At 43.3% G+C, this 25,435-nt stretch overlaps 3 protein-coding genes across 3 annotated transcripts in view; 1 reads left to right on the top strand and 2 right to left on the bottom strand.

Moving 5' to 3' along the window:
• Positions 1-705: 705 nt before the first annotated feature.
• On the top strand, positions 706-6,865 carry LOC119457711 (AP-4 complex subunit mu-1-like). Its single transcript, XM_037719362.2, is given in 14 exon segments — positions 706-1,033; positions 1,144-1,229; positions 1,728-1,849; positions 1,962-2,058; positions 2,582-2,698; positions 2,776-2,847; positions 2,968-3,033; positions 3,102-3,225; positions 3,654-3,763; positions 4,346-4,434; positions 5,397-5,495; positions 6,420-6,481; positions 6,484-6,536; positions 6,636-6,865. Coding segments are annotated over 14 exon segments (1,350 nt in total). The 5' UTR covers positions 706-975; the 3' UTR covers positions 6,831-6,865.
• Positions 6,866-6,933: 68 nt separating this feature from the next.
• Positions 6,934-11,602, bottom strand: LOC119457712 (NAD-dependent protein deacetylase Sirt6-like). Its single transcript, XM_037719363.2, is given in 2 exon segments — positions 6,934-11,007; positions 11,009-11,602. Coding segments are annotated over 2 exon segments (1,071 nt in total). The 5' UTR covers positions 11,477-11,602; the 3' UTR covers positions 6,934-10,404.
• A 1,316-nt stretch (positions 11,603-12,918) lies between these two features.
• Positions 12,919-25,435, bottom strand: part of LOC119457710 (nuclear pore complex protein Nup133) — a 41,403-nt gene continuing 28,886 nt past the window's right edge. The window contains exons 23-31 of the mRNA XM_037719360.2: positions 24,201-24,334; positions 21,693-21,732; positions 20,815-20,993; positions 19,469-19,544; positions 17,716-17,777; positions 16,434-16,490; positions 15,438-15,577; positions 13,577-13,662; positions 12,919-13,277 (exon numbers count right to left, since the gene is read on the bottom strand). Coding sequence (XP_037575288.1) covers positions 13,138-13,277; positions 13,577-13,662; positions 15,438-15,577; positions 16,434-16,490; positions 17,716-17,777; positions 19,469-19,544; positions 20,815-20,993; positions 21,693-21,732; positions 24,201-24,334 — 914 coding nt within the window. The 3' untranslated portion in view covers positions 12,919-13,137. The remainder of the gene's footprint in view (positions 13,278-13,576; positions 13,663-15,437; positions 15,578-16,433; positions 16,491-17,715; positions 17,778-19,468; positions 19,545-20,814; positions 20,994-21,692; positions 21,733-24,200; positions 24,335-25,435) is intronic.

Below are 25,435 nucleotides of genomic sequence, written 5' to 3'. Positions count from 1 at the left end.
TTCAAAAACTTTCAAAAAGCGCACCTTAAACCCCTACGTAAGTGGCGCCCCTATCCCAAGTTTTGACGACGACCGCTTTATATTGCTATATTATTACAACACTAAGATATATAAGTATTTACACAATTTTTATTTACTTTCACGTATTTTTTGTCACCTATGAGCACCAAAAACGTAAAAAGCTCGCACGCGACCACCCTACGTAAGTGGCGCCACCACCATAGTTCCGACGACGGCCGCTATCAATGGGATCGCCGATAATCCGGCAGGCATAGAATATATAGGAGGCTATGTTATTCCTACAACAGCGGCATGTTAATAAACAAAGGAAGCGGTACGACGCACAGTGTTTTGCTTGCCACCACAGAGTTTCACGCAATGTTCGCACGAACTTCTGTGTGGATTCATACAATATTTGTATGCCGACTCAATGCGTCGACATCCATTGACGGCAAAACATAAACATAGACATAAACTGACTTTCGAATTGGATTGGATCGGCCGCGGATCGACTGTGTTGCATGATATATAGGAGGCTATGCCTCTACTAGTGTACTACTCATAGAGTTTCATATTACTATATAGTTTTTATTTAGAAACTCTATGGTACTACTCTACGCCAACTAGTAGAATGTACTACTCTACTAGTTGGCGTCATGCAACACAGTCGATCCGCGGCCGATCCAATCCAATTCGAAAGTCAGTTTATGTTTTGCCGTCAATGGATGTCGACGCATTGAGTCGGTATACAAATATTGTATGAATCCACACAGAAGTTCGTGCGAACATTGCGTGAAACTCTGTGGTGGCAAGCAAAACACTGTGCGTCGTACCGCTTCCTTTGTTTACTAACATGCCGCTGTTGTAGGAATAACATTACCGTGCATTTTTATCGCGCTGTCTCGGCCGCTATCTACTAAAATATTACGGTAACGCTGACTGTTGATGCGGCAATGAAGAGGGTGTGAAGTCATCATGATTGTTCACCTGGGAGTCGTAAATCTGAAACGACAAGTTCTTGTGCACCGTCAGTGTATCCTTCTCTGCCTTGCAGATACTGCGCTCTTAGAAAACACAAGCTGGTAATCGCAAGAGCACAAACGCATTGAGCGTTCACAAAACGCCTTGACTTGCTCCCTACAGACAGACATGACATCGGGGCAAGAAGCTTCCAGGAGTGCGTCGACCTCGTATTGAGCACCAATGGGCATTCCGTTGGACCTGAACAGGTGCATGCCCAAATAGCAGCCGTTTCTTTAATGCAGCAGGAAAGCTATATATGAAGTTTTGTGCTTATCCATAAGCTTATGCTTATGCTTATCCATAGTACCGGCCTCTTAAAAAACTGCTAAATCATCGAGAACGTGACTAGCGACGCCTGTAGCTCATGGCTAGCGCTATGTGTAGCGTATGTCAATAGTCAGTACCACTTCCGTGCAAAGGCCTCGGAAATAAGGGCAACCCTTGTCCTTAAAACTGAGTGCCGCGCTAGTCGTACCTCTGGCTAGCAGCAGTTGTCATGCGCGCATGCTTGGCCTGGGAACTTTTGAAAGGCAATGTGTGGTCTTTAGAGAAGTCATTGAGGTTGAAACACGATTAACTCTTTTGGCAGGTGCCATACTAGCGCTTGTCTTAGAAAGTGAAGTATAATATTCTAGAAAATAAAATAAAATAAAGCGCTTTTATGTTCATTGACACAGCAGTGTCTTCAGTGCCTGTCTTTCCAGAAGCTTGAGGATGTTTCCGTTTACCACATTTGCCGTGAGAACATCTACTACCTCCTCTGTTCAAAGAGGTCCACTGGAGACACATTGGCTTCAGATGTTGCAGCCACTGAATTTTTAAATGAGTAAGTTCTCGCACTCAAAGTAAGCAGCCTGCATAGAAAAATCCTGTTCCCACACTTGCGCATGTACACGTTGCGTTTGACATGGCAATCTTGTCTGTTTTCTTCATTTCAGATTGTACATGTTGATCAAGAACTTTTGTGGAACCACAACTGAAGAAAGCCTCCGTAAAAATGCGTTGCTCATTGAGGAGATACTTTCCGAGATAGTTGTAAGGAGTGTTTGAAAAGTTCATTCTGCATTTTTTCGTGCCTGTTGAGAAATGAAATTGCATTGGCCAAAGCTTACTGATGTATGCTGGGAGAGAGATCGCTTCAACTTCTCAAATATGCAGTGTGTTATGCTGTGTAGTTGGCGATTCTTGGAGTGAGTGCTAAGTGCGTGATCCATGTAGATGCATGCATTTTTTAATACCAGCAGCACTATTCACACAATTCAAAACAATGATTCACCGTAATTGCTTAAATAACAGTTGCCACTGTGTTTTGTCTTTGCCACTTCTAACGGACTGATACTCTTAATTATTGAATAGCATAGTACAGGTCATGAGCTAAGCTAATGCCAGATGCAGGCATGTGTCTTTGTTAAATGATTTACGAGTTGACCTCATTATGTAACATCATTCTGAAGGCGAAGCATGCCTATATATCTTTGTTTTATAACACCGGTTAACACTCCTCACAGCTGGAAAAAGTAACACCCTGTAATAATGTACCTGTACCCCTTGCTTTCAGAACCGTGGCCACATTTACACCACAGATTTATCCTCTCTGCGACCCTGCATCTATAGTGAACCAGCTGACACACCCATTTTAAAGAAGACGGCTTTGACGTCCACTCTCTTGGCATTGGTAAGCACACAATCACAAAAACATTGCCTTTCAATCAATGTTTTATTTTCAAAACGATTATTTTTCTGCATTTGCAGGACACAAAGTCAGTTGTACCAAATACCACAGCTCTGAGGCCAGTGTTTGGATCGAGGTTGGAGCAAAGCCAGGTAAATACACTGGGTAGAGTTGTGTGATACGCAATGCAAAGTAACTGGTACAAGTTCCGCTCTGGCTAAAACTTGTGATTTCTTTATTATGGCCCAACTGAATGGTTCACTTAATTGCAGAACCAGCACAAGGCTGAAATATTTCTTGACGTTGTTGAGAAGGTCTATGCCTCCATCTCCAAAGAGGTAACCACAACTTTGCTCAATTCCATGCAAAACCACTCACGTTTGGTCTCCCATTGCTTCGGAACCAGGGAAGTGTCACAAACTTTCTACTGTGCGGCAGCGTGAACTTAAAAAGCTGCCTCGAGTCCAAAGCAAGCATCACACTTGGATTCAACGAGGATTTGGTTCTTGCATCAGCACCATCTGAATCAGGTATGCTACGTTGTAAAAATTTTGGTCTAATTTGCTTTGAGGAAAATATGGAACACATGAAAATGTATGTTCACACACAAAAAAGGATGAAGGTACCTACCACAGATACATTAGCTATAAAGAATTGGTTTTGTCAGAGCTAGTTAAATACTGCTTGAAGGGTCAGCTTGAATGCAAGCCATATTACAGATGTATATCTTCATTTGTCCTCTTATGTTCAAGCTGAATGTTATTGATGATATTGTGCTAACACATTGTCGCTAGCACATTGTCACACATTTAGCCACTTATGTATAAGCATCTCGAAAAGGGTTAAGTCAGTACACCATTGAGGTTGTATTACTCAGGTGCTGCTTGAGTGCTGAAAAATGCGCAAGTTACATTAAACCTCGCATTGCGCGACATCTCTACCGCATTTGTTTTTCCAGAATCCTACACCACGGACGTCGTTCTTTCCAACTACATCCTTCATGACACGGTAAAAAGTGACAAGTTCTCTGTGGACCGGACGCTGACTGTTCTGGCCCCTCAAGGAGAGGTGAGCATCAACTTGTGGTTTACATGCCATTAATTGCGCTGCAAAAAGATCTAAGCATTAAATTTACATTCGTGAATTTCATTTTACTAGTGCTATTGTGTTGTTTATTCTCTATAGACGAGAACACTGTGCTCTTGGGAGAGTTTCCAGTTTTGCAGACGAACTCTCCAGTTTTGCCGTAATAGTTCTTCATGTCTGAATATTTATGACCATACCCTAACATTGGCATAATATGAACCACATACAGTAGAATCTTGTTGATACAATTTTCACGGGAACCGTAAAATAAGGCATATCATGTCAAAATCGTATTATCAGGAAAAGAAATGTATTATTCCGAAAAACATATTATGCAGAATTGTATCAATCGGATTCTACTGTACTAGGCTAGAAGAAAAGTTTTTAGTTTCCCAGTCAGCTCAGACTTATTCTGCTGGCAGTTTTTTTTTTCTTCGCAGTATTCATTTTTCTCTGAACATTCTTATTTTATGAATTTCACTGCTCAAAAGCACTGGCATGTATGTTTGTTGACTCTGCTTTCTTTTATTTTGTTTCACCCCTCCCCGGCTCACGGTACTGCAGGTTCCAGTGCTGAGGTACTCCACCACTAGGCCCAACAATGGATACCCATTTTCAATTGTTGCAGCGGTGGAGGAAGTGCCGGGCTCAAGGTCATTCTTTTTCTCTCATTTGCAAACCTGTTTTTTGGTTTGTTTGCTGAGGTACTCCACCACTAGGCCCAACAATGGATACCAATTTTCAATTGTTGCAGTGGTGGAGGAAGTGCGGGGCTCAAGGTCATTCTTTTTCTCTCATTTGAAAACCTGTTTTTTTGGTTTGTTAGCTTTTCAGCCTATTGCGGTACCTGAACAGATAACTCCACTTGAGAGGAAGCTCTAGCTGGGGACCAGCTCAGACTTTCCTTATTAAATACACGTGAGACACATAAATGCTCTCATTAGACGACTTATGGACTAACCTGAATGATATTTGTTGCACTTTAGAGAGAAATAACTAATTCCTAACAACTGTAAGAAGCAGAATTTTGATTTATAGTCTCGAATGTCTTACAAAAAGTTTCTAGAAATAAGTAAGTTAAAAGAAAGAAACTTAAACATAAACTATACAAATCTGTAACTCTGCACAAAAAAGAGTATACAAATCTGTAACTCCGCCTGAAAAAGAGATATCGTAGTTCTTTTAATTGCATCTTTTATAGTACCTAAAGCAGAGAGGCATGATACACAAGTTTAAAACTTGCATGAAATAGTTACAATGTTTATGAGAGTTCTGCAAGAGTCCTACTCACATATTAGTGGTACATTCGAAAGCAGCACATGACGTATAGATTTTTTTCCGCTTTAAATGCCTCAATAAGATGCAATTTACAGAAATATGATTTCATTTTTTATTGCAGAGTTACAGAGATGTAAACTTGATACTTGAGTTTTTTTTTTTTTTTTAATTTTGCAATTTTAAAGAATTTGTAAAAAATGAAAACTACATTCTGCTTGATACACATTAGGGTGACATAAAACACAGCAACATTCATGCGAGTCCCGTCAACGACAGTGAAATCTGCTTGCAATCGCCTATAAATCACAAGAGGTAACAGTGATTCACACTACGACAGGGACCTGGTCCTGACAGTGAAGCTACGCTGTGAAGGCCATGTGGGATCAGAAGCTGTTGGGACTACTCTGGAAATTCCCCTGCCTTGCAACACAAGCGGGTAAGTCTGCTGCTGCCAATCACTCTGCTGGTGGTTTTGACACAGCCTGCATTTGCACGATCAAGTGGTTTCACTGTTTGAAACACTGTTCCATTATGAATACAGGTACTATACGAGAAGGAACATACAAAGCAACAATAGAAGCCCTCCTCTAGTTACACAATAGGACCTTATTGATACATTCTGGGAAAAAAAAAAATACGAAAGAAGCTTGTTATCTGAGAAAATGTATTTGAGTCATCACCTCATTGCCTTGCACAGGCTCTTTGTGTGGATTTAGTCATCCCACGCTGCCAGGTACAAGTGTTACATGCAACTTATCTAAAAAAAAAAAAAAAAAGTGTATTTTGATTTTAGCAGTCCAGTAGGCTTGCTACAATTCAAACCAATCCCTAAAATTGCAATTGGCCCTTGATTACTTTCGAATCTGCATGATTAAAACAAGTCTGTTTAAGTTGAGCCTTTTACTTTCAAGTGCCATACCATTTTCTAGAACAACTGATAAGAGCACGTTTATTAAGGCATCAGTGCTAGTCAAAACGTACTCGCTCTTAATATTTTGGCTGCTGTGCAAGTTTATGATTGCCATTACAAGATAGTGTCACTTAGCCGGTTGCATGTTTGTACAGATATTCGAGACATGGGGGGCTATCTCACTTTTCTCTGCCATGAAGCCCTGCATTCTATTGGGTATATCAGTATAATGACCCATAATTCACAGCGGACCACATTTTATTCAATTTTGGGCAATTTAGACAAAAATGTGCAGTATCTAGGGGTTTGAATTAATGCGAGTTGATTGTACCTTTATGCATTTTGAAGGCATGAACACAGAGTGTGATGATCCACAGCTACTACACTTGCAATGATCTCAGAGTCTCCGTGTTAAATGAGCCCTGCCCATCTCTTCTCAAACCAAAACAGGGTCATGAAGCGTTTCAATGAATTGGAACAAAGTGCAGAATTTCAATACGAAAACAAAAAATTATTTGGAGGATAAAATGTCTGAAAGCCAAGTCGGAAGCCGTGGCCAAATTCCGAGTAAGTGTTTGAGCTTTAAGTTTGCACAATATTCTTTTTGGCTAGACTCTTGGAAAATGTCCTTCTGATGCATGTCTTCTCACGCACAATTCTTTGCAGCTTGCCAATGCCAACGAAGGTGGTTTCGGGAAGCTTGAGCTTGGACCCATCTCCATGAAATTCGAACTTTCAAACCAGTCCACATCTGGGCTCAAGATCCGTTTTCTCAAGGCTGATCAACACTCTGGCAGCAACATTCAACGCTGGATACGGTATGTTACGACGTCGGACTGCTGGGTTCAGCGCTTGACGTGATGAGAATAAACATGTAAAAAGTTCATTAAACCGTTCACGTGATGGATATTTGCGATTGATCAAAAGCACTATGCCATTAGCTCACAAGTGAGCAGCAGTCAGATTGCCAACTTTGCAGTTTATTCCTCTCACAATGATTTACTGTGAAAGTACAGTGCATGATTCTATTTATATGGTAAGTACAAAGCGGGATGTCATGGGACTACAAAGTGAAGTCAACCAGGTTGGTAGGTTGTAGCATGTAGAACAAAAAATTCTGGTGGAACCCATCTCGTGATGACTGTTTACAGTAATGCGATGAGCTTTAAAGCAATGTAGCAACACACTGTATTGCTGAAGACACCTTTGTTTACAATCTGTAGAGGTCATTCTCAGATTTACATTGCTTTGGGACCCTCACCAACTGCACATGAGGGGTCTGTATGGTGAAGTATGGTCTGTATTTAAGTGCTTTGAAGTCAGTAAGTCCCCTAACAAACACATGGTCGATGATCACTCACGTTCACGCTCTGGGCACAAAGTCTTTGAAGGCCCTTTCAACACCGAGTGCTTCTCTCAATCCTCGGGGAAACCAAGCATTTGTGGGTCTAGATACACTGACATTGAAGTTCCCTGTTATCATCATTAACATCTCACCGACGGTGATGTCATAGTAAAGCAAGACAGTTTAAAGTGTATCTAGTTAAACTTAAATAAATTAGTTTCATTTTGTGTTTCAGAGGCTCCTGGGGGAATGTACAGGACTGCCAGTACATTTTTTTTTTGCCCATTCTACTTAATTTGTGCTAAGCATATATTTCCAATGTGATCTGTACAGGTACTGGGTTTCTTCGCATCGGGTATTAATTTTAGTCTGATTGGTCCCACAACGAAGGGGTTCATTTTGTGCTTCTTGCAAGGGGCACTAGCCCACCTCTGGTTAGGCGTCATAGTGGGAGCAATGTGCAGCTGTTGTGTTTTGTATCGGGTGATCTTGCACATTCGCGAGCAAGAGTGACATTTCAAGGGCCGGACAGCAGCAGCAAGTCAAAGGGGGGGAAATGCTAAGAATGCTAATTGCATTAGAAGAAACAGACAGTGTATATGCAGTATGAGTCCTACACTCTAACATGAATATGTTGCATGGCTGGCTACATCAAAAACCTGTGATGCCTGCACACGTAATGAAGATTATTCAGCAACATAAAAGAATACATGGTGGCAGCTGGCGATCAAACTCCAAGGATCCGTGTTTGCAAGGCCGACATTGTGATGCTACACTATGTCTGCAACATGACAGCTGCAGTGGGTTCCGGCCTTGAGTTGAGACATGGACCAAGGCTCCTGAACAAGAACAAGATGCAATTCGGCTTTTTTCCCCATTTCAAGCACAGAGGTCCGGTGATTACCGAGCACCTGGTCGGGAGCTCGCCTGTACATATTTTACCGCCATGTTCCCGACACCATCACCGGTGTGATGATGATGATCGCCGTGGCCTTTCTCTTTCCGTCGGTCGATGTACGGGAGAATCTGTAGTCTGCATCCCACACCCATCGTGAATGCTCTACTACAAGGTTGGATGGTTGGAGAAGGGTTGCCAGATGACCCGCCAAATGATCTCTAAAGGACCTTTTTTGAGATGAGAACCACTAGAAGCAGCCAAGCACCAGGCCAGGGGACACCTCTACACATGAGAAAAGCCAGTGTGTTTTCGGAGGTGCCAGTATTTGAACCCAGTGCCTACCACATACGAGGCCAATTCTCTGCCATAAGGCCATTACTGCAGTCACTGCTGAGTGTTGCACCGCCCTAGCAAGCTATAACTAAGGAACTTTAAAGGAAGCTAATGATGGCACTATGGGCGATGAAACAGGAAAGTGATAAACATGAAGGTGAAGAACAAAAATATGGGAGCATGGATGAGAGAGGCAAACATGGGTGCACGCATGGGTGCATGGCATCATGGATGCACTGCATAGTTCTAACAGGACACTCACAAAGAACACATGATCATTCACACATGATTCTTTGTGTGTGTTCTGTTAGCCCTAGGCAGTGCAACTTTGCCTACATGCAATTCTTTATTGAAGGAGTGATTAGGCAGGTCATGTTGTACATAGAACCAGCATCTATTACAGTAGCAGAATGGGTGCCGGGACGGAGGACGCAGTTGAGCACGATAAATGGCTAGATGAGGTGGTGCGAGATTAGAAAATTTGGAGGCATAGCATGGAGTCAGATGACATAGGACTGGGTCACGATGATTCCATTCCTTCATAAGCAAAGAGCAGGTCGCAATGGGTACAGAATAAATGCATTGCTTCACAAGGGCTGCAAGTTTTCAGGCAGCAGCCACCACAAGGATGCCCAGCTGTCCAGGATAGTGCGTCGACAAAGGAAACATTTGTCAAGGTATTCAACCCTTCAGCTGTTGCCGCGGCAAGTGGGCCACATGCATCACTTCATTCAATAGGGCAACCTCTCACAAGCAGTGCTTTCTTTTCATTGTTATTTTTTCTGCTCCAACATGTGGTGTTCTTAATTTGACCCTTGGCAACACTTATTTTTTTCCCAGCACATCACAAGCAGTGTTTCAGTGGACTTCAGTGGACTTTGGTGGTCATTTGCTCTTGGCCAGATGCTGCATTATGGACTGTCATTCACTGAACCAAGACCAGTATACGAAAATTTATAGATGCACATCTATAAATACTACCTTGACATAAATGGGTCACATAAATGCCATAAGCTATTACAGGGGCAAATAAGTGCTAACAAAATACACTGGAAAAAAGCATAATAAAATAAAAAATCTATTTACAGTGCACATTTCCCACAAATAATTTCAATTAAAAACAAGAAATAAAAGGTCTTGCTTTTCAAGCAGCACACATCATATTTAGCTAAAATGCTCAAAATGACTGAGCAGGTCAACTTGGAAGGTGTTGTATGAATCCATAAAGGACACTGAAATGCACTTTGTTTCAGTGTTTTGTTTGCCCTAGATGCAGTGGTGAATGAGTGGGGGATTTAAATGAAAATTATGTTTAACTGTACAATTCGTCCAAAAGGCATTTTACATGAACGCCTCACCACTGAGTGCATACTTTCGAATGAAACATTTGTGCAGCAAGGTCTGCAGCATTTTCTATTCCGAGAGCATTATCTGTGAAAGACGTGTATAAACAGATGTTGCACTAGCTACTGTGATCAAGAATCGTGTAATCACGGGAAGATGCCCATATCAACACAACAGCTTCGCTGCTTCATTCTTTACGCAATTAAATAAAATTCATCACTCAATATCATGAATGCATAAAAGCTTACAAATCATTAGCTATGCATGCAGCATGGATAATATGTATTGACAAAACAACGATAATAGATGTGATGCACAAGAGATTGCACGCAAAGTGGAAGATATCGAGGTATGAGTGATAACACGAGCACGTCACAAACTAGGCGTTTGTTTGGAGCAGCATAAACACGTGAGGGGAGTTAAAAAGAGGTGGTCCCGAACGCCACCTCATATCACATCACAATCACGATGTACACGTAAACAATTGACACCTGCACGATTAACAAGAGATGTCGCTAAGCTGCAAGAAACGTGAGATTCTCTAGCACGTCGTCTGTCAACCGGTCGCGTCGGTGGACGACAGGCGACGTTCTTTTTTGATCGCTTTCCGCGCTGGTCGCATCGTCCGGCGAGGTAGTCTCTCTCTTCGGGGGTTTCTTTTTGTACTTGCGAGGCGCAGGCGGCTTGGCATCCGGCAGTCTCAACTTTGGATATTCCATTGGGGCGTCGCGTTTGATCTTGGTTGGGTCGCACGCGGCAGAGTAGGCCGGTATCGCGATTCCCAGCCGCTTCATCAGTTTCTCCATGACGTCGTCGACGTAGGCGCGCAGGATCAAGTTGGCCGATTTGTCGATCTTGGTCGGCTGGAGGTTGCAGATGACGATCTTGCCTCCCGTCTTCTTGGCCAAAAGGGGCAGCGCGCCGCACGGCACGATTTGAAGCGTCGAGCCGAGGCAGAGGATAAGGTCTGCGGCCCTGCAATGCAGGTCGGCAGCTTCGATCCCGTCCTCGGGAAGCTCGTGCTCCCAGTCCAGGATGGAATCGTGCAAGTGACCGCGACACAGCCGGCCGTTCTTCTTCGGAACAGGGCACGATTCGCCGGTGGGCTTCTGGCCGACCTGACTTGGTCGCCGTGGTCCTCACGAACTGCCGGCCGCACTGGTTGCAGCGGTCTAGAAACATGTTTCCGTGCAGGTCCGTGAGGATCTCCGGCGGGAAGCCCGACTTCAGGTGCAAGCCGTCGACGTTTTGGCTGACGAGGAACTTAAGTTGCGAGCTGCGCGCCAACTCAACCAGGGCCATGTGCGTCGGCGTCGGTACCGCATCGTCGAACGAGATGTTGACCTGCGGCTTCTCACCCTGCTGCTCCAGGGTCCAGACTCCGCGCGGACCGCGGAAGTCGGGGATCCCGGCCGAAGTGCTGATGCCAGCGCCGGTGATCACTACGATGTGTTTGGAGGCCTGCATCCAGTCGGCGAGTCGAGCGATCTTGTCTTCGAGCAGCGACGGCTCGTCGAAATTCTCGGGCTGGCCGCAGATGCCTTTGTCGGCGTACTCGGACAGCCCGCTTGCATAGTCGCAAGACATGGCGAGCTTTCTGCAGCAAATTGCGATTTTCGCTCACACTTTCATCGGCATCGCTGCTGTTTCCTTTGGATACGACGAAGCGGCTTGCAAGAAAAAGGCCTAGCTTTCATGAAAGCTTCAAGATGTTCAGAAACTACTGCAAAATGATAACGTCGCACAGCTTCAAATTAAATTATGGTGTTAAGTATGGAAACCGTAAGAACCCGCATGCAAACACAGATACAACAAAAACATTCTAGCGACATTTTTTTTGTATTAGTTTCGGTTCCGGTTTCGTGGCTACTGCAAGCAAAGCGCACTGCCCCCCCACCCCCTTTTAACTTCGTGTCCAATTTGCTAAGCAAGGAAGGCTTTACTTAAGCATGTCCTTGGATATTTCCCCACGCGATTTGCGCTTCGCACGTACGCCCTAACGCGCGAGGTCTTCGGGACTGGTTCATCCACTGTTCCCACGCACGCGCATTGCACATGTAATCTCGTTAGTTTACGCGGGCTTCAAATGACGGTTACCTTGCACATAAAATGCTCCTCAGAATTTTTCCTGCCACTTTTTCACCTCTCTTCTTGTTCTATATCTCCTGCTATCCTTAGGTACGTAGAGCATAAAGCTTTGCAAAATGCACGAGGCCAGCAAGTTCAACTGTATTATGGATTGCTTGAACTTTGCATAAAACAACAATTTTATTTTGCCGACTATTTCGAGCGTGGGACTCATCTCCATCTTGGCAGGTTATTGACAAAACATGCTACTCATTGAAACTGCTGGCGAAACAAGTTTCTGATGTTTTGTAACTCAACTTGCTTCATTGTGGAGGGATAACCAACATACACAACCAAATAAGGGTTGTAGTAAAAGCGGTGTATACGAATCTAGAAAAGTGAATGTCTAAAATCGCGAAATAAGTGAGAGCGAAGTAAAGAAATAGGGAACTATGGCAAAGAGCCAGAACAAATTTCTCATTGATTTTGACAAACTTTCTGCTCTATAATTCTATCACACAGATTTTTCATCTACCAGATGACCATTGATCAGTGGGTTGTAAAGGACAGGTCAACATCAGTGCACCCCCATCCCTCTTTTTTTTTTTCTTTGCCTTGTCGTCGGCATGGCTCCACCACTCAAAATGGTTAGGACTGCTGTTACATCCTTCGAATCCAGCAGTACTTGTGGAAAGCTGTAACCTTAATTCTTAGCAATTGGTCAGTTTGTTAAAAAAGTCACATTAAAACTACTCAAACGTTACCCACACTATTAGGAGGGTTGGATAATGCAGGTTGTGCTGATCAAACTTCAACAAGCATACCCTTTTCCTGCGAATAAGGTGCTAGGTCTTGTGCACTTGCTATTACTGCACAAGGTTCTAATAAACCAAGCATAACCATGTTTCATTACAAGGTAATTATTCAATTCCTAATTTCCGATGTACAGTTATAACAAGGAATGACTGCTGCTTCCATCATATGAAAGCAGCAAAATGTTTTTTATTTTGTGGGCATTTGTTAACTTCCGTTTGATGAAGTACAAGCAACGGTATAAAGGTGGTAAAAAGCACAAAACAGCAACGAAAAGACTATGGTAGCGAAAAAAAGCAGTCCAGCATGAATGATGTTCTTTTTACACTGAGACGAGTGTTGCAATCTTGGATGTCACGTCAGGGTATCTAACATGCTGCCACTCGTTGCATGTGCTCGTAGCCGGCACCAAGCATAAAAGAGAAGGTGGGGTTGCTTCCCAGGTCCTGCAAGTCCGGCATCTCGAGAAGCTCATCCAGAGAAGGCAGGAACTCGGCCAAGTTCAAACCTTTGTACCACAGCAAAGGAACACAGAGGGGTGTGAGTGGTGACAGCATATAGATGCACATAGAGATAACTGCTTATCATTAACAATGTGAGAGATCCATCCTCATCATCATCCCATTTCAAGTAATACTGAGCGAAACCTCGTCACAGGGATCTGCAATTAACCCCAGTCCTGCTTCAACAGAAGCAAACATGCACCAACAGACCTTGAAATCTCATAACTCCTTGAAACCCTTGACTGGTATTAAAGTCTTGTGACTTATTTCCCATTAAAAATACAAAAGTGTGAAAAAGGCTTACCCTTGGAAAAGTGCAGTTCTGCAATTCTGAAGAAAAGCAGATCGGGCATGATGCTAACAGGATCGTCAGTGTTCAAGTCCTCCCACCTAGAAATGTCAGATGTGCAAGTAAATATGAGAGCTAAAAGAGGGCACTAGGTGTGCTTATAGTACGCAAGAACATCTGAATCTGATTGCTTACATAAAGCCCTCTTCTTTCTGGGTTTTCACGTGCCAAAACCAGTTCTGATTATGAGGCATGCCGTAGTGGAGGGCTCCCGATTAATTTTGACCACCTGGGGTTCCTTAACGTGCACTACAACGCAAGCACACGGGCGTTTTTACATTTTGCCTCCATCGAAATGCGGCGGCCGCGCCGGGATTCGATGACCTCGTGCTCAGCAGCGCAACGCCTTAGCTAACTGAGCCACCGCGGCGGGTACATAAAGCCCTCACTGTTCCTTTTGAGCAAGATATGACTGCCACATGAATTCTAAGAGGTTAGTATAAACAGAAGAACTGGTAAAATGCAAATGTGCAAGACCAAAGCCCTCTTGACAAGAGATGGGAAGTCACTATGAAGCCCTCTGTGAAACTGCATTGACAATGTTCAAATCATTTGGGAGCACAAGGTGTCAACACAATTATATGACTAGCAATTTAATTTTAGACAGCTGGAGAAGGTTTCACCTAATATTCACCATTTATCTCTGAAGTTCATGCATTTGTAGTCTACACCAATGTGAAGTTACCAAAAGCGAATCCTTTAAGTCTAGGCCGTGGCTTTCTTGTTTTGCTGGTTACGAACAAACCACACTGGTCAGCCTACTTCAGGTCTTTCCACTGAATCAAAAGGAGCGGAAAAATTATTTTTTAGCCACTGAGCTCATAGCATGGCAACAATTATTTGAAAATTGCAGTACACATGAAGTAAGCATCAACATTTTTCATCTAACAACTGATATCTAACCAGTCAAATGTGTGAGCTCCTCTTGAAAGAAATAAAAAGAAAAAGCCAGAAAACACATTAGGGACACACAAAAATGAAAGGGCTCTAAATGAGCAACAACAAGAGCTTGACATGAAAACAACAGCCTTGTGGAATGTCTTAAAAGCAAAGTGTTGCACACAGTACTAATTGGAAGTCCAACACAGAATGCCAACTTCTGTTCCAATTACGGCATATCCAGAGACCAGCAAGATGAACAACCTGGCTAGTTGGTGCAGATTCAGTGTTACCGATAAACAGTGCAACACTAAAACAAGTGCGCAGAGAACGGCAAGGACAAGGCACATGCTTGTCCCGTCATACTTGTTCCTAGTGTTGTGATGCGTTTCAGTAATAAACCTGGAGACTAGTAGAGAAGTCTGCAGCTTAGTGCTCATTGTAGCCGAGGGTAGATGTAAAGACAGCAGCAGTTCCAATGTGCGTACGTACATGCTTAGTTTCTATATCTATGTTAGGCTTAGCGAGAGGGGCACTAAGTGCACCTCTCTTCCTGTCACCTTATCTGTTGACTCTTCTACCCATACTGTCTACATGTGAGGTTGCCAGACATCACCCATGGAGACAATATATTTTTAATGCTCAACCAGAACTTAGTAATAGGGCACTTGCAATCACCACTGAGCACTTTAAGCTCACTGATAAATGCAGCATTGTTCGAGGTTACCTGTCCATCAATGCCACCATGGCCATTTTAGGGGAGACCCAACATGGGCTAAATTTTCAACTTGCTCCCCAACCAGCAGGCTGGGCGAGGCCACTCCCTTGCATGTGAAGTAGCCATAACATTTTTTTGCATGTTGAACAGCTTTGCTGTATCCTCGGTACTGGTACTGATGCAGCGGTACAAAGAGTGCCTGGACAGTGCTCTGCTTACTGGTTCCTGAGGATGGCTGCACACCAGATGCGCATGCGCAGCATCTGGGCTCTCGTCTGGTCCGTGACGAAGCTCAGCAGCTCGAGAGCCTTGGCAAAGTCATACTCGTCGGCATTCACATTGTCTCGGCTGATGTACATCTGCACGCAAGGAAAGTGGGGTCACACCACGGACAGTAGAAATGGCAGGCGTGGTTTGTAAAATGATCCAATCTTGAACGACAGATAGAATATTATAGCTGCACAGTAGATGAAAGCCCACATTTAATGTGGCGCGAGGTAGCTGTCATGCTCGTCCACGGTCGATCCTCCAACACAACAACTGTGCTAAAGGCACTGCATGCAAGACAACCAAATGATGACACAGGCGCTGGTCATTAAGACACTAAGTTGAACTTGCCAGTATACTTCCCATGTGATCCGCTTCTGCATATAACTTGCTACCCGATTAACCAGCCCTCAGGAAAGGAACACACAAATAACTGCGTACGACAATGTTATACTTTCATAAGAGTGACTTGACACAGCTGTCAGCACTAAGCAAAGCTCCAGAAATGTTATTTTGTATGATAATTAAAATCTTTTTTTTATTTGTCTGATGTGTCAGCATGACGTCTTACAGCTGCTTTCTGTTGAAGTGTTTACGGCACACTAGAGTGCATCTATGTATAGGTGAACTTTGACATCAGATGTAGCTTCACTGGCAATGTGGTACACATAGTCTCAAATTATGACCTTCTTAAGTTGTTCATCGATACCAACTTATACAAACTTGTCATTTTTCTGCTCCTATCCTAAGAGCTTTCATGAACTAAGTAAGAGCGAGCCTCTAAACCACAGAAAAATTAAAAACTTCGGATGCTGTTTCCTCCCTTTCTTGATGCTAACTGACCACTGGTAACAGTGTTCTCTGTACCATGTGGTAACAACATAGGTTTCGAAAGGCTCACACGATTCAGCATGCACTGAAAAACAAACAAAATGTCTGAGAACCCACCTCTATCAGCTCCTCTGGTCCAAGCACACTCATGTTCTTCGGGTCTAAGCAGTAAGCCTGCAAGCGTCAGGAATGCACTTACAGCGGTAGCACAAGAAAACCGAATGAACACACGAAACCCCAAAGGTATTCACTCACACACGTCTTCATTCCACCTGGACTCCAATCCTTACACCTTTGTATTGTTACAAGCCTCAATATTATATTACATTCCTCACTGCAATCATCTATGCAGGCATGTGCTACTTCCTTTTGGTTTGTCCTCATCACCACCACAGGCAGCATTTAAATTTACTTTTTCCATTGGTGTTACTCTTAATTTCAGGCTCGTATCCTGTATTTACTGTTGTTCACTTGGTACTCGAATTACTTAATTTACTTAATGGGCTTCACTTCATCTGTGGTGCATCACATCAAACGTGATAAGCTATCAGTGGATGCTAAGTAAGTATGAGAGCAAGTAAGCAAGCTAACAAACAAATCAATCAATCATTGAAACAAAATGTCATACCTTGCCTCCTGGTTATTTTCATGTGCACACAATAACAAGAAATAGAAGATGGGAAAAATAGCTTTTTCAAGGCTTCAAACAGGTGGTAGCATATAAGCAGTCAACTACAGTGGAACCTCGTTGATACGATTCTGGATGATACATTTTTTTTTCTTTTCCCGATAATATGATTTGGTTGGATAATACGTTGGATGATACGCTTTATTTTCCAGTTGCCGTGAAGATTGTATCAACGAGATTCCACTGTATGTGCAGATAATGCCTTTACACACCCAAATTTACTGCCTGATGAGCATGTGCTGTTTAGAGGGCCCAAAAAATTTAAATTAAAAAATTTTCTTTTCCTTTTTTTTCAGTATACTAGAAGCGAAAAAGCTTGTTGGTAAAACAAGCTTTGAAGATGCCATGGCACAGGTGGACAAGTTATTGTGGTTGCTGACTACAAAGATTTCAGATATTTAAAATTTTCTATGTCGCCCAGTCTAAAACACTTGAAAACAACAGTGATCACTTGCTTCTCAAAGATATCTCAAAGCCCATGCTGCTAATCATTTCATAATTTTTAGTTTGTGCCAGTGTTTCATTACGCATTTTAGTCGGTCGTATTGTGTAAAAAGCACTGACATGCAAGAAACTTCTAAGGGACATGAACAAACCGGGTAATTCCAACTGTTCACATAAGCATATGTTGTTTGAAATTGCAGTAATGTATCAGCTCATCTTTACGAAGATGAACATGGTGCTCCTAAATTCAGTGAATGTGCAGCTCACCTCTTTCACTGCTGCTGGAAGTGATTCCTGGTACATAATCAGTTCATGCTCTTTGTTGATGCCTGCAGCGAGAAAATAATGAATGAATGAATAGGGTTGGGGAGATACCAAAGAATAGTAGTCTTATCTGCTGTCATTTCAGACCGTATCTACATAGGCTGTTAAATGACTTCCTTTTCGCCATCAAAGTCCTGAATATATCCTGCGTCCCACTTATTGAATTCTAATTAAGCGCATTTGTGTTTTTATCAACCTATAAACACATGCACATGCATGCACGCACACGCACTTTAGAAACAAACTTCATGGTGCCCCTGAGGTTTGAATCAGGGTCCACTGGGCCTGGAAGCTGCCTTTGCAAAGCATGTCACGTAGCTAATCTATTGGGAAAAATGCGGCGTGAGCAACAAGGAAGACGCAGAAAGAAAAAGTAGCAGATAGCAGAAAAAAACCTGCAAGGAGAAAATGCAGTGCACTACATATAGGGGCAGATAAAGAAATTGGACACGCATGGTGCCAACTCGCAGCAAGTTTGTTTGAAAGTTCGTAATCGTCCTTATGCTAGCTAAAGGATTTCACTGTGCATATCAAGCAACAAAAGCTTGACATGCACAGTAAATTGCTTTACCTGGCATAAGAACAGCAACAAGCTTCGAGATGAAGTTATTGCAAGTAAGCAGCATCTGAGTCCCATTTGTTTATCTGTCCCTGTCTACAATGCAGTGTTCTTTTGCTGTAATGGAGCAACAATGGGCCCAAATATAGTAAGTAGCAACAATAATCAATCTATACAAAGTTTCACTGCAACTGTAAAGACATGACTAATGAACTGTCAGGTTTCAAGACATGGTAATGAAATGTCAGGTGACATGCCCAAACACCGCCTCTTGACTAGCTCTCTTGGTGATAGTAGCCATGCCATATGGTGGCCTCTTGTGCCTCCTCTCAACTGAGACCCTTACTAACAGCTGAACACTGGTTAAACAAAACGGACTTTCGAAGACCTCCACACTGCAACCTCTAACTGACAGCTGTGTGTTACTTGAAGCCACCATCCAAGTTACTGCAACGCTGAAGAACCACAGCCGCTGGCTCTTCTTTTCTGTGCAAGCGCACAAGTCGACATGAGTCCCGTGAGACATTTATCCCCGTAGAGTTCACACTTTATGTCTACCAATGTCCTGACGGTGCAGTTGGATAGAGTGTCAGTTTCCCAGGTGACAGGCATCGTGTTTGGGACTGAGTGAGGTGCACTGTTTTCTTTAAGAATGCATTTACATTTTCCATATTATGACACCGACATATTATTCCTAGTACAACATGGCAGTATCTTTGTCGTGCCATACCAGCTATCCTTGACGGTTTGGGGCTGCAACTGAAAATTGCCACTGGCATTCCCCCCCAATTAATCCATTCTAAAAAATTCATGGACACCTAAGCGCTTCATAATGTGCTTGTGCCGTGGCATCGCAGCCAACAGGAACTCCATCGAGGCACGTTCGTGACAGGGCGTCGCAGCCAATGGGAATCTAAGTGCCGTTTCGCTGCTACAGACGCCAGACGCTGGCTTTATCGCTCAAGAGTCATTTGTCACTTTCGCATCAATACGAAATATGTGCTAGATCCCTTAGGCGACAAGATTCAAAGAAAGAACAACTGGCACATAGAACCTAGATCATAATGCATTAAGCGGCTCTCTTGCACAGCCCCTAGCAAACAAGGTTTCCACATGTATGAACAAATTTGCACGCACTTTTGATGAGGTCGGCACGGGACTCAGGCGGGCCACCATTGGCAAGAGCTGCTAACTTGCTGAGGCTTAACAGCGTCTGCAAAAAGAAAAAGAAGAGACACTGGCAACTATCGAGCAGTGTAACAAGAGGCAAGCACCAAAATTTCATCAAGGGAAAAAATTGTCATCCACCCAAGTGTAGCTCGATGCTTCTAAGGCTTTCTCAAAAAAGAAAACTTTACAGTTGACGGATAATTTGTCCTAGCCCGGGACCACTGCCTTTCCAGGGCACTCGCCCTGCTATTTGAGCTGACCAGGAGGCTAGCTGACCGAACAGCGAGGCTGAATTAAATTAATCGACATCTTGAAGCACCGGGACACTGCACATGGCAAATCAGCTCTGTAGAAGCCTTCAAGGTGGATGAACATTCATGAAAGGGAAAATGTTGTCATCCAGCATATTGTTACACTGAAGTGGATGACTATCTTTCCCCTTTCATGAACCCTCTTTCCCCTGGGGGGATTCCGCAGAACTGAAAGTTGATCAGCGAGTGCCATGGCATATTGCTGATATAGAATAAGCTGCAAGGAGTGCCCCCCCACATGCACATGTGCGCGCACACACGCACGCACGCACGCACGCACACACGCACCGCACACACACACACACACACACACACACACAAAAAAAAAACTCAAAAGTGCTGGAACAAATCAACACGTGGAACACAGTTCAAGCTACGCTGCGTTACAAGCAAGGACGCAACTGGCATGTGGGACTACGTCGTGCACATTGCAATGGTAGGTCAATAAAATCAAGAGCTGGATTCGAGCATCTCTGCTGGTTGGGATGCATTGTAATAAGCGCTCAAGTGCTTAAATTTACTGGTACACAGTTTGCACAAGAGATTGACGTAACTTTTTTAGAAAACATGCACTCCGTTACAATGTTTTAAAACATACAGCTGTTTCACATGATTTCAAATGTAAGAGCTGTGAAGTAAACTTCAAAGTGTTTCTTGAACTTCATCTGCTTGATACTTTCATTTCTTTTAATAATAAGCTTTACCTACAATTGCAAGGGATTTGCATAGGCTCGCATGCCGCCTAACTCCAAGTCCTTTTGATCTTTGACTGCAATAATGCAACTAGGTGAGCTAGTCGGTACATGTTTTGGAAGCAAACAGCACTAAAAACGTACGTCTTGTGTTTTCTTGCTCTGACCCATTTTTAGCGCTCTTTGCTTCCCCCTCCCCAAAAAAGAACTTTGACTGCTCTGCACGGATTTGGCGCAATAGTGTATATATAAGCTTTGCCTTCTTGAGAAGCAACTTTACAAAATGCATGTGACGACCCAGCAAGCTCACCTTCTTTCGAGCCAAGTATTTGTCCTCCCGCAGGCCCAGACTGTGCAGTGTGTTTGCAGCCTGGCCCATCTTTCCCATTTGGATGGCATGCAGCCAGCTGAGGGAGTCGTGGCCCTCCAGGAAACGCTCGAGGTTGCGGTGCTGTGAAGCCGGCTGACGCAGCAGCTCTCCACGTCGTCCTGTACAAGAGGGCAAGAGTGAGAGAAAACAGACTTGTCAAGCACGAGCCACTGAGGTCACTTGGCATTCAACAACAGCAACACTAATTGATGGAGCCTGACATCATAAACCAATGCCTAGGTCACGACAGATGCCACAAACTAATCCTACAGATGACTTCTGACCACATGGGATTCTATAAGATGGAATCTAAGCAGTACACAAGTGTTCTTGCATCCCATCCCCATTCAAATGTGACTGCCCCGGTCAGGAGTCAAACCTTCAACCTTGCGCCCAGCAGCAGAACAGCATATTGCCGAGTCACTGTGGCAGGTGGTACTATTCAACAATGCAGATGCTAGTGGTGCTAGCTGTCGAGCATGGTTACATGGCCAGAAGTAACGAAGCATAGAATGCTTTGAAAACAGATCCTAGTGACTGAATATGCCCACACATTCTACAGATCTAGCAGACAAAATGTGGAAGACCAAGAAAACACACATACTAATTTAGGACATCCAATTTCCTTAACAATCTTAACCTTTGTTTTGCACATGCTTGTCCATGGAATTAAATATGCTCAAACTATAGCATGGAATTCTGGCCACTAGTATTTTTGCCCTTACTTTAAAAAAAAAAAAAGGGTGGGAGGAACAGAGAGAGAACACTTATACACAAGTGCTGCAATGGAGAAAGATGGCTAATACTTTATAACTCACCTGAGTCAAGCTGCCACTTGAACACAAACTCTGGAAATCCCTACAAAGAAAATAAGGCAGAAATGAGACATTGATAATAATATATGAGCAATTGACAATTGAACCAATATCTTGAACAGTGCAGCCTTAGTCAAACCAGGATAAAAAGATTTAATTCAATACAGTTTATGAAGCCAGTGAAAACCACTGCCCATTCATGGTCTGAACACTACAGTCCACGTAAGCAGTCAACACAAGGTAAAGAAATACACACTATGGAAGCGCTGTCACTATTTCTGCACAACAAACTCCGTCAACCTGTCCTTGGTCTTTGCAAAACCTACCATACACAACTCTTGCGCTGATGCCACACACAATCTAGCACCGGCTGTTTAATGTTCACCGCTTGTTCAAGCTCTGCTTTTTTGACCAGCCATGTGAAGGAGCAAACACAGTAGACAAGGTACAAAGTGTTGCATCATGCAGCAGCACTGCTGGGTGACTTCGTGCGGGGAAAAAAAATAAATAATAGAGACGCTCTATTGTCATGAATTTTCTCGGGCATGACTAATAGATGCAGCCGAAAATTTGCAAAACTACTAGGCAAGCATTGTTGCTCAAAGCGGAAAACAGAGCCGAAGAGATGTGTCAGCTCTTTCCACCGGCGCTATGCTCGTTTCTTTACAAACATGTAGTTGCCTGTAATACTCTTGTATAGCAGTACCAGGGCAGTGACAACATGGTGCTCCTACGGGGCGCCGACAGGACAATTTCATCACCATACTCCATTTCATACATAACATTGCAAGAAATGCTACAATGGCTAAACTTTTCTCACTGGTCACGTTCGCGACCGAAAGGTAACGCGCCACATATGAAAGAAAGGTATGGGCATACATCATGTAATTCGATGTAACACTGTCTCATACTATCATGACGCAAAACATGACATACCACAGTTGACTTCCGTTAATTCGACTGCGATGGGATCAAGAACATTGATCGAATTATCCGGCCTGTAGAATTAGGCAAGATGCAGTAAAAATGCCGCTGCACACTGTCAATTCATTGTGGCAGTATGTATTTGCCCGATTCTAATACGACCCCAAACAAAATGTGTGCTCTCTTTCTATTTGTGCAACATAGAAACCTAATAACCCGCATTTGATTTCTTAGCAAGAGAATTGGCAAGGGTGTAATACTTGTTACACAATGGCGGCTGGTTTCCCATAGTCAGCTTCGCTGCAGTACAGCTGTACTATGCGAACGCCTCGAATGCCGTTTTGGTTTTGTATCCAATTGCACCACTCAGGCAATTTCCAGCCCCCCAAAAATTAGTGTAGCTGGCACTGGAGGCGCAATGCTAAAGAGACAGTGGAGCTGATGGGCACTTAGCTAGTCCTGGCTTTTGGGATAGGCTAAGCACTACCAAGTCATCCCCAGCACTTTCTTGAATTTATTGAGTATTGATCGATTATCCATTAGCTACTGATTGACTATCGATTGGCTATCGCAAGGTATTGGCCACATATTTAGGCTAGGCTAAGCACTACCAAGCCATACCCAGCATTTTCCGGAATTTATTGATTATTTGTCGACTGTCCATTAGCTATTGTTGGCTATCGCAAGGTATTGACCACTTATTTGGGCTAGTCTAAGCACTACCAAGTCATCCCCAGCATTTTCCAGAATTTATTGATGATTGATTGAGTATCGATTAGCTATTGATTGGCTATCAATGACTGACTAAGCTTAAGTAGTCCCAACCATGCTTAGCTCGACTTAGCCAGGCTCAGCTTCGCTAGTTCACAGGGGTATGTGCCACTGCGCTTGGACCCTTTCTGCACTACCGCCATACTTGGCCCACTTTTCTTTTGTTTACGCGTCACAGACTTACGCCCGGCTTAACAGCTCCGCTGTTAATAACTTGGGCAAAACAAATGCACGCATTACAGTTTGGTAAATATTGTAATCAGCCATTGTGAGCTACTGTTACTGCTTGCAAATCTTCCTAGAGAAGGCTGAAAATAGGCGCTTTCGACGAGAAATGACGTGTGTTCAATGCATTCAGTCCCCTAAGCTCCGCCAAGACATGCTGCCGCTAAAGAGGTTGCTATTGGGGTCACCATAGTCGTAACATGTTCCATGCTGAGTGGTCAAGTTCGAATTATCTGGTGAAGGCTAATTTCAGGATCAAAATAATGAAAATTTGCGCCCATAGAAATGCATGGGTGCCGGCCGGGACCTTCAGTCAGGATCGAACTAAACCAAAAATCTAACAAACCTGAGTTGAAATAACGGAAGTCTACTGTATTAAGTATGTGATAATGTATAGTAGTATGTAAATAATATGCGATTTGATGCAACCTGATGTCTGCAAGTTGTAGTTGTACTAATACTATTTGAAACAGTTATTCCGTACAGGGAGCACTGCAGATCAAAGACAACTGCACTTGCATAGCTTCTGCAATGTTGTCCTGCTAAGTACGAAACAGAGTATACAGGCAGAAGCAAGATGATTTCGCACACCTGATCGGCAAACTGGATCATGTAGTTCTGCAGCTTGTCCTTGTTCTTGGTGGTCTCGCAAATTTCAACCAGGGATGAAAAGTCGTAGTACTTCTCCGCCAGTGCTGCTGCCCTTTCGTACTGGGTGGCCTTGACTGCAAAGAATAGACAGACAGACCACGGTTATATGCGAGGCTGATAGATTCAACGGATTGAACGTGGTGGCAGCAGCTCCACATTTCTGGCGATCCGGATTTTAGATGGCAGTGCAAATTGTAACAACTAATAAGCCTTGGCAGGTGAAGCAGTGCCGTATTATTGCACATATAACCTGCACTGAGAATTTGAAAAATTTCGCACTAAAGGCAGTAGCAGCAAAGGTTTATGGCAGTGCGCACCCATTGCTGTAAAGGAACACCTTACAGTGAAATTCGCGCTGCCGTGAAGGGCGTCTTCTGATTATATTCAGTATATTGGGTAACAGCTTAGTTAATTATTTAGTTAATTATATTTAACAGGTTAGTTAATTATTCAGACTTGGCAGGAACTTAGCGAGTCCCTGCTGAGTCTGAATAATTCGTTGGCATATTAATGTACATACGCAAGTTCTTTTTCTCAGGTCCTCCAACTATACCCTCACTTTACGTTGTAATACGTTATATACATATTAAAGATGTTATAAAGCCGAAGTCGAATGAAACAGGCAGTGTTGCAAGTACACACTTAAATATTTTCAACAACAGTTGGTAATTTCACAAGTGCGAATAAAACAGAGATAACACATGCACTGTTAAGTTAGCAAGTATGCAAAAATTGCTGCGAAATCTGTGCTGTCCTGCTGACACCCAGAAAAATGAAAGTGAACTGCCAAAAAGAGCAACTGTAACGCACTTAGCAGACGCCCATGAGCGACGCGACGCTGCTGAAGGCGTGACAGTTGTGCTATTGGGCAGTTCAGTTACGGTTTTCTAAGTGAAATCGGCCGGAAATCATTACAGCTGCAGAAATTTGCAGCGTCAAATTTCTGGATGTCTGGAACCGGCTATGAACTCCTCAGATGACAGGCAGATGTCTTGTAAATAAATTGTGCGACTCGTTCGGCTAAAAAGCTTATTAGCCTAATTTTCATATTAGTATTAGTGGTATAATTACTACCTCGAGTCATTTTACCAAGCATGCCTGTGTGTGAAAGCTGACGATATCACTTAATTATGACACCTGCCCACTTTGAGGAATTTAAAATGCGTTTTTGAAAC

This window comes from Dermacentor silvarum, chromosome 7, assembly GCF_013339745.2.
Source record: "Dermacentor silvarum isolate Dsil-2018 chromosome 7, BIME_Dsil_1.4, whole genome shotgun sequence".
Taxonomy (NCBI): Eukaryota; Metazoa; Arthropoda; class Arachnida; order Ixodida; family Ixodidae; genus Dermacentor; species Dermacentor silvarum.
Note: the sequence above shows the minus strand (reverse complement) of the source record. Positions and strands in the feature narration are given on the sequence as shown.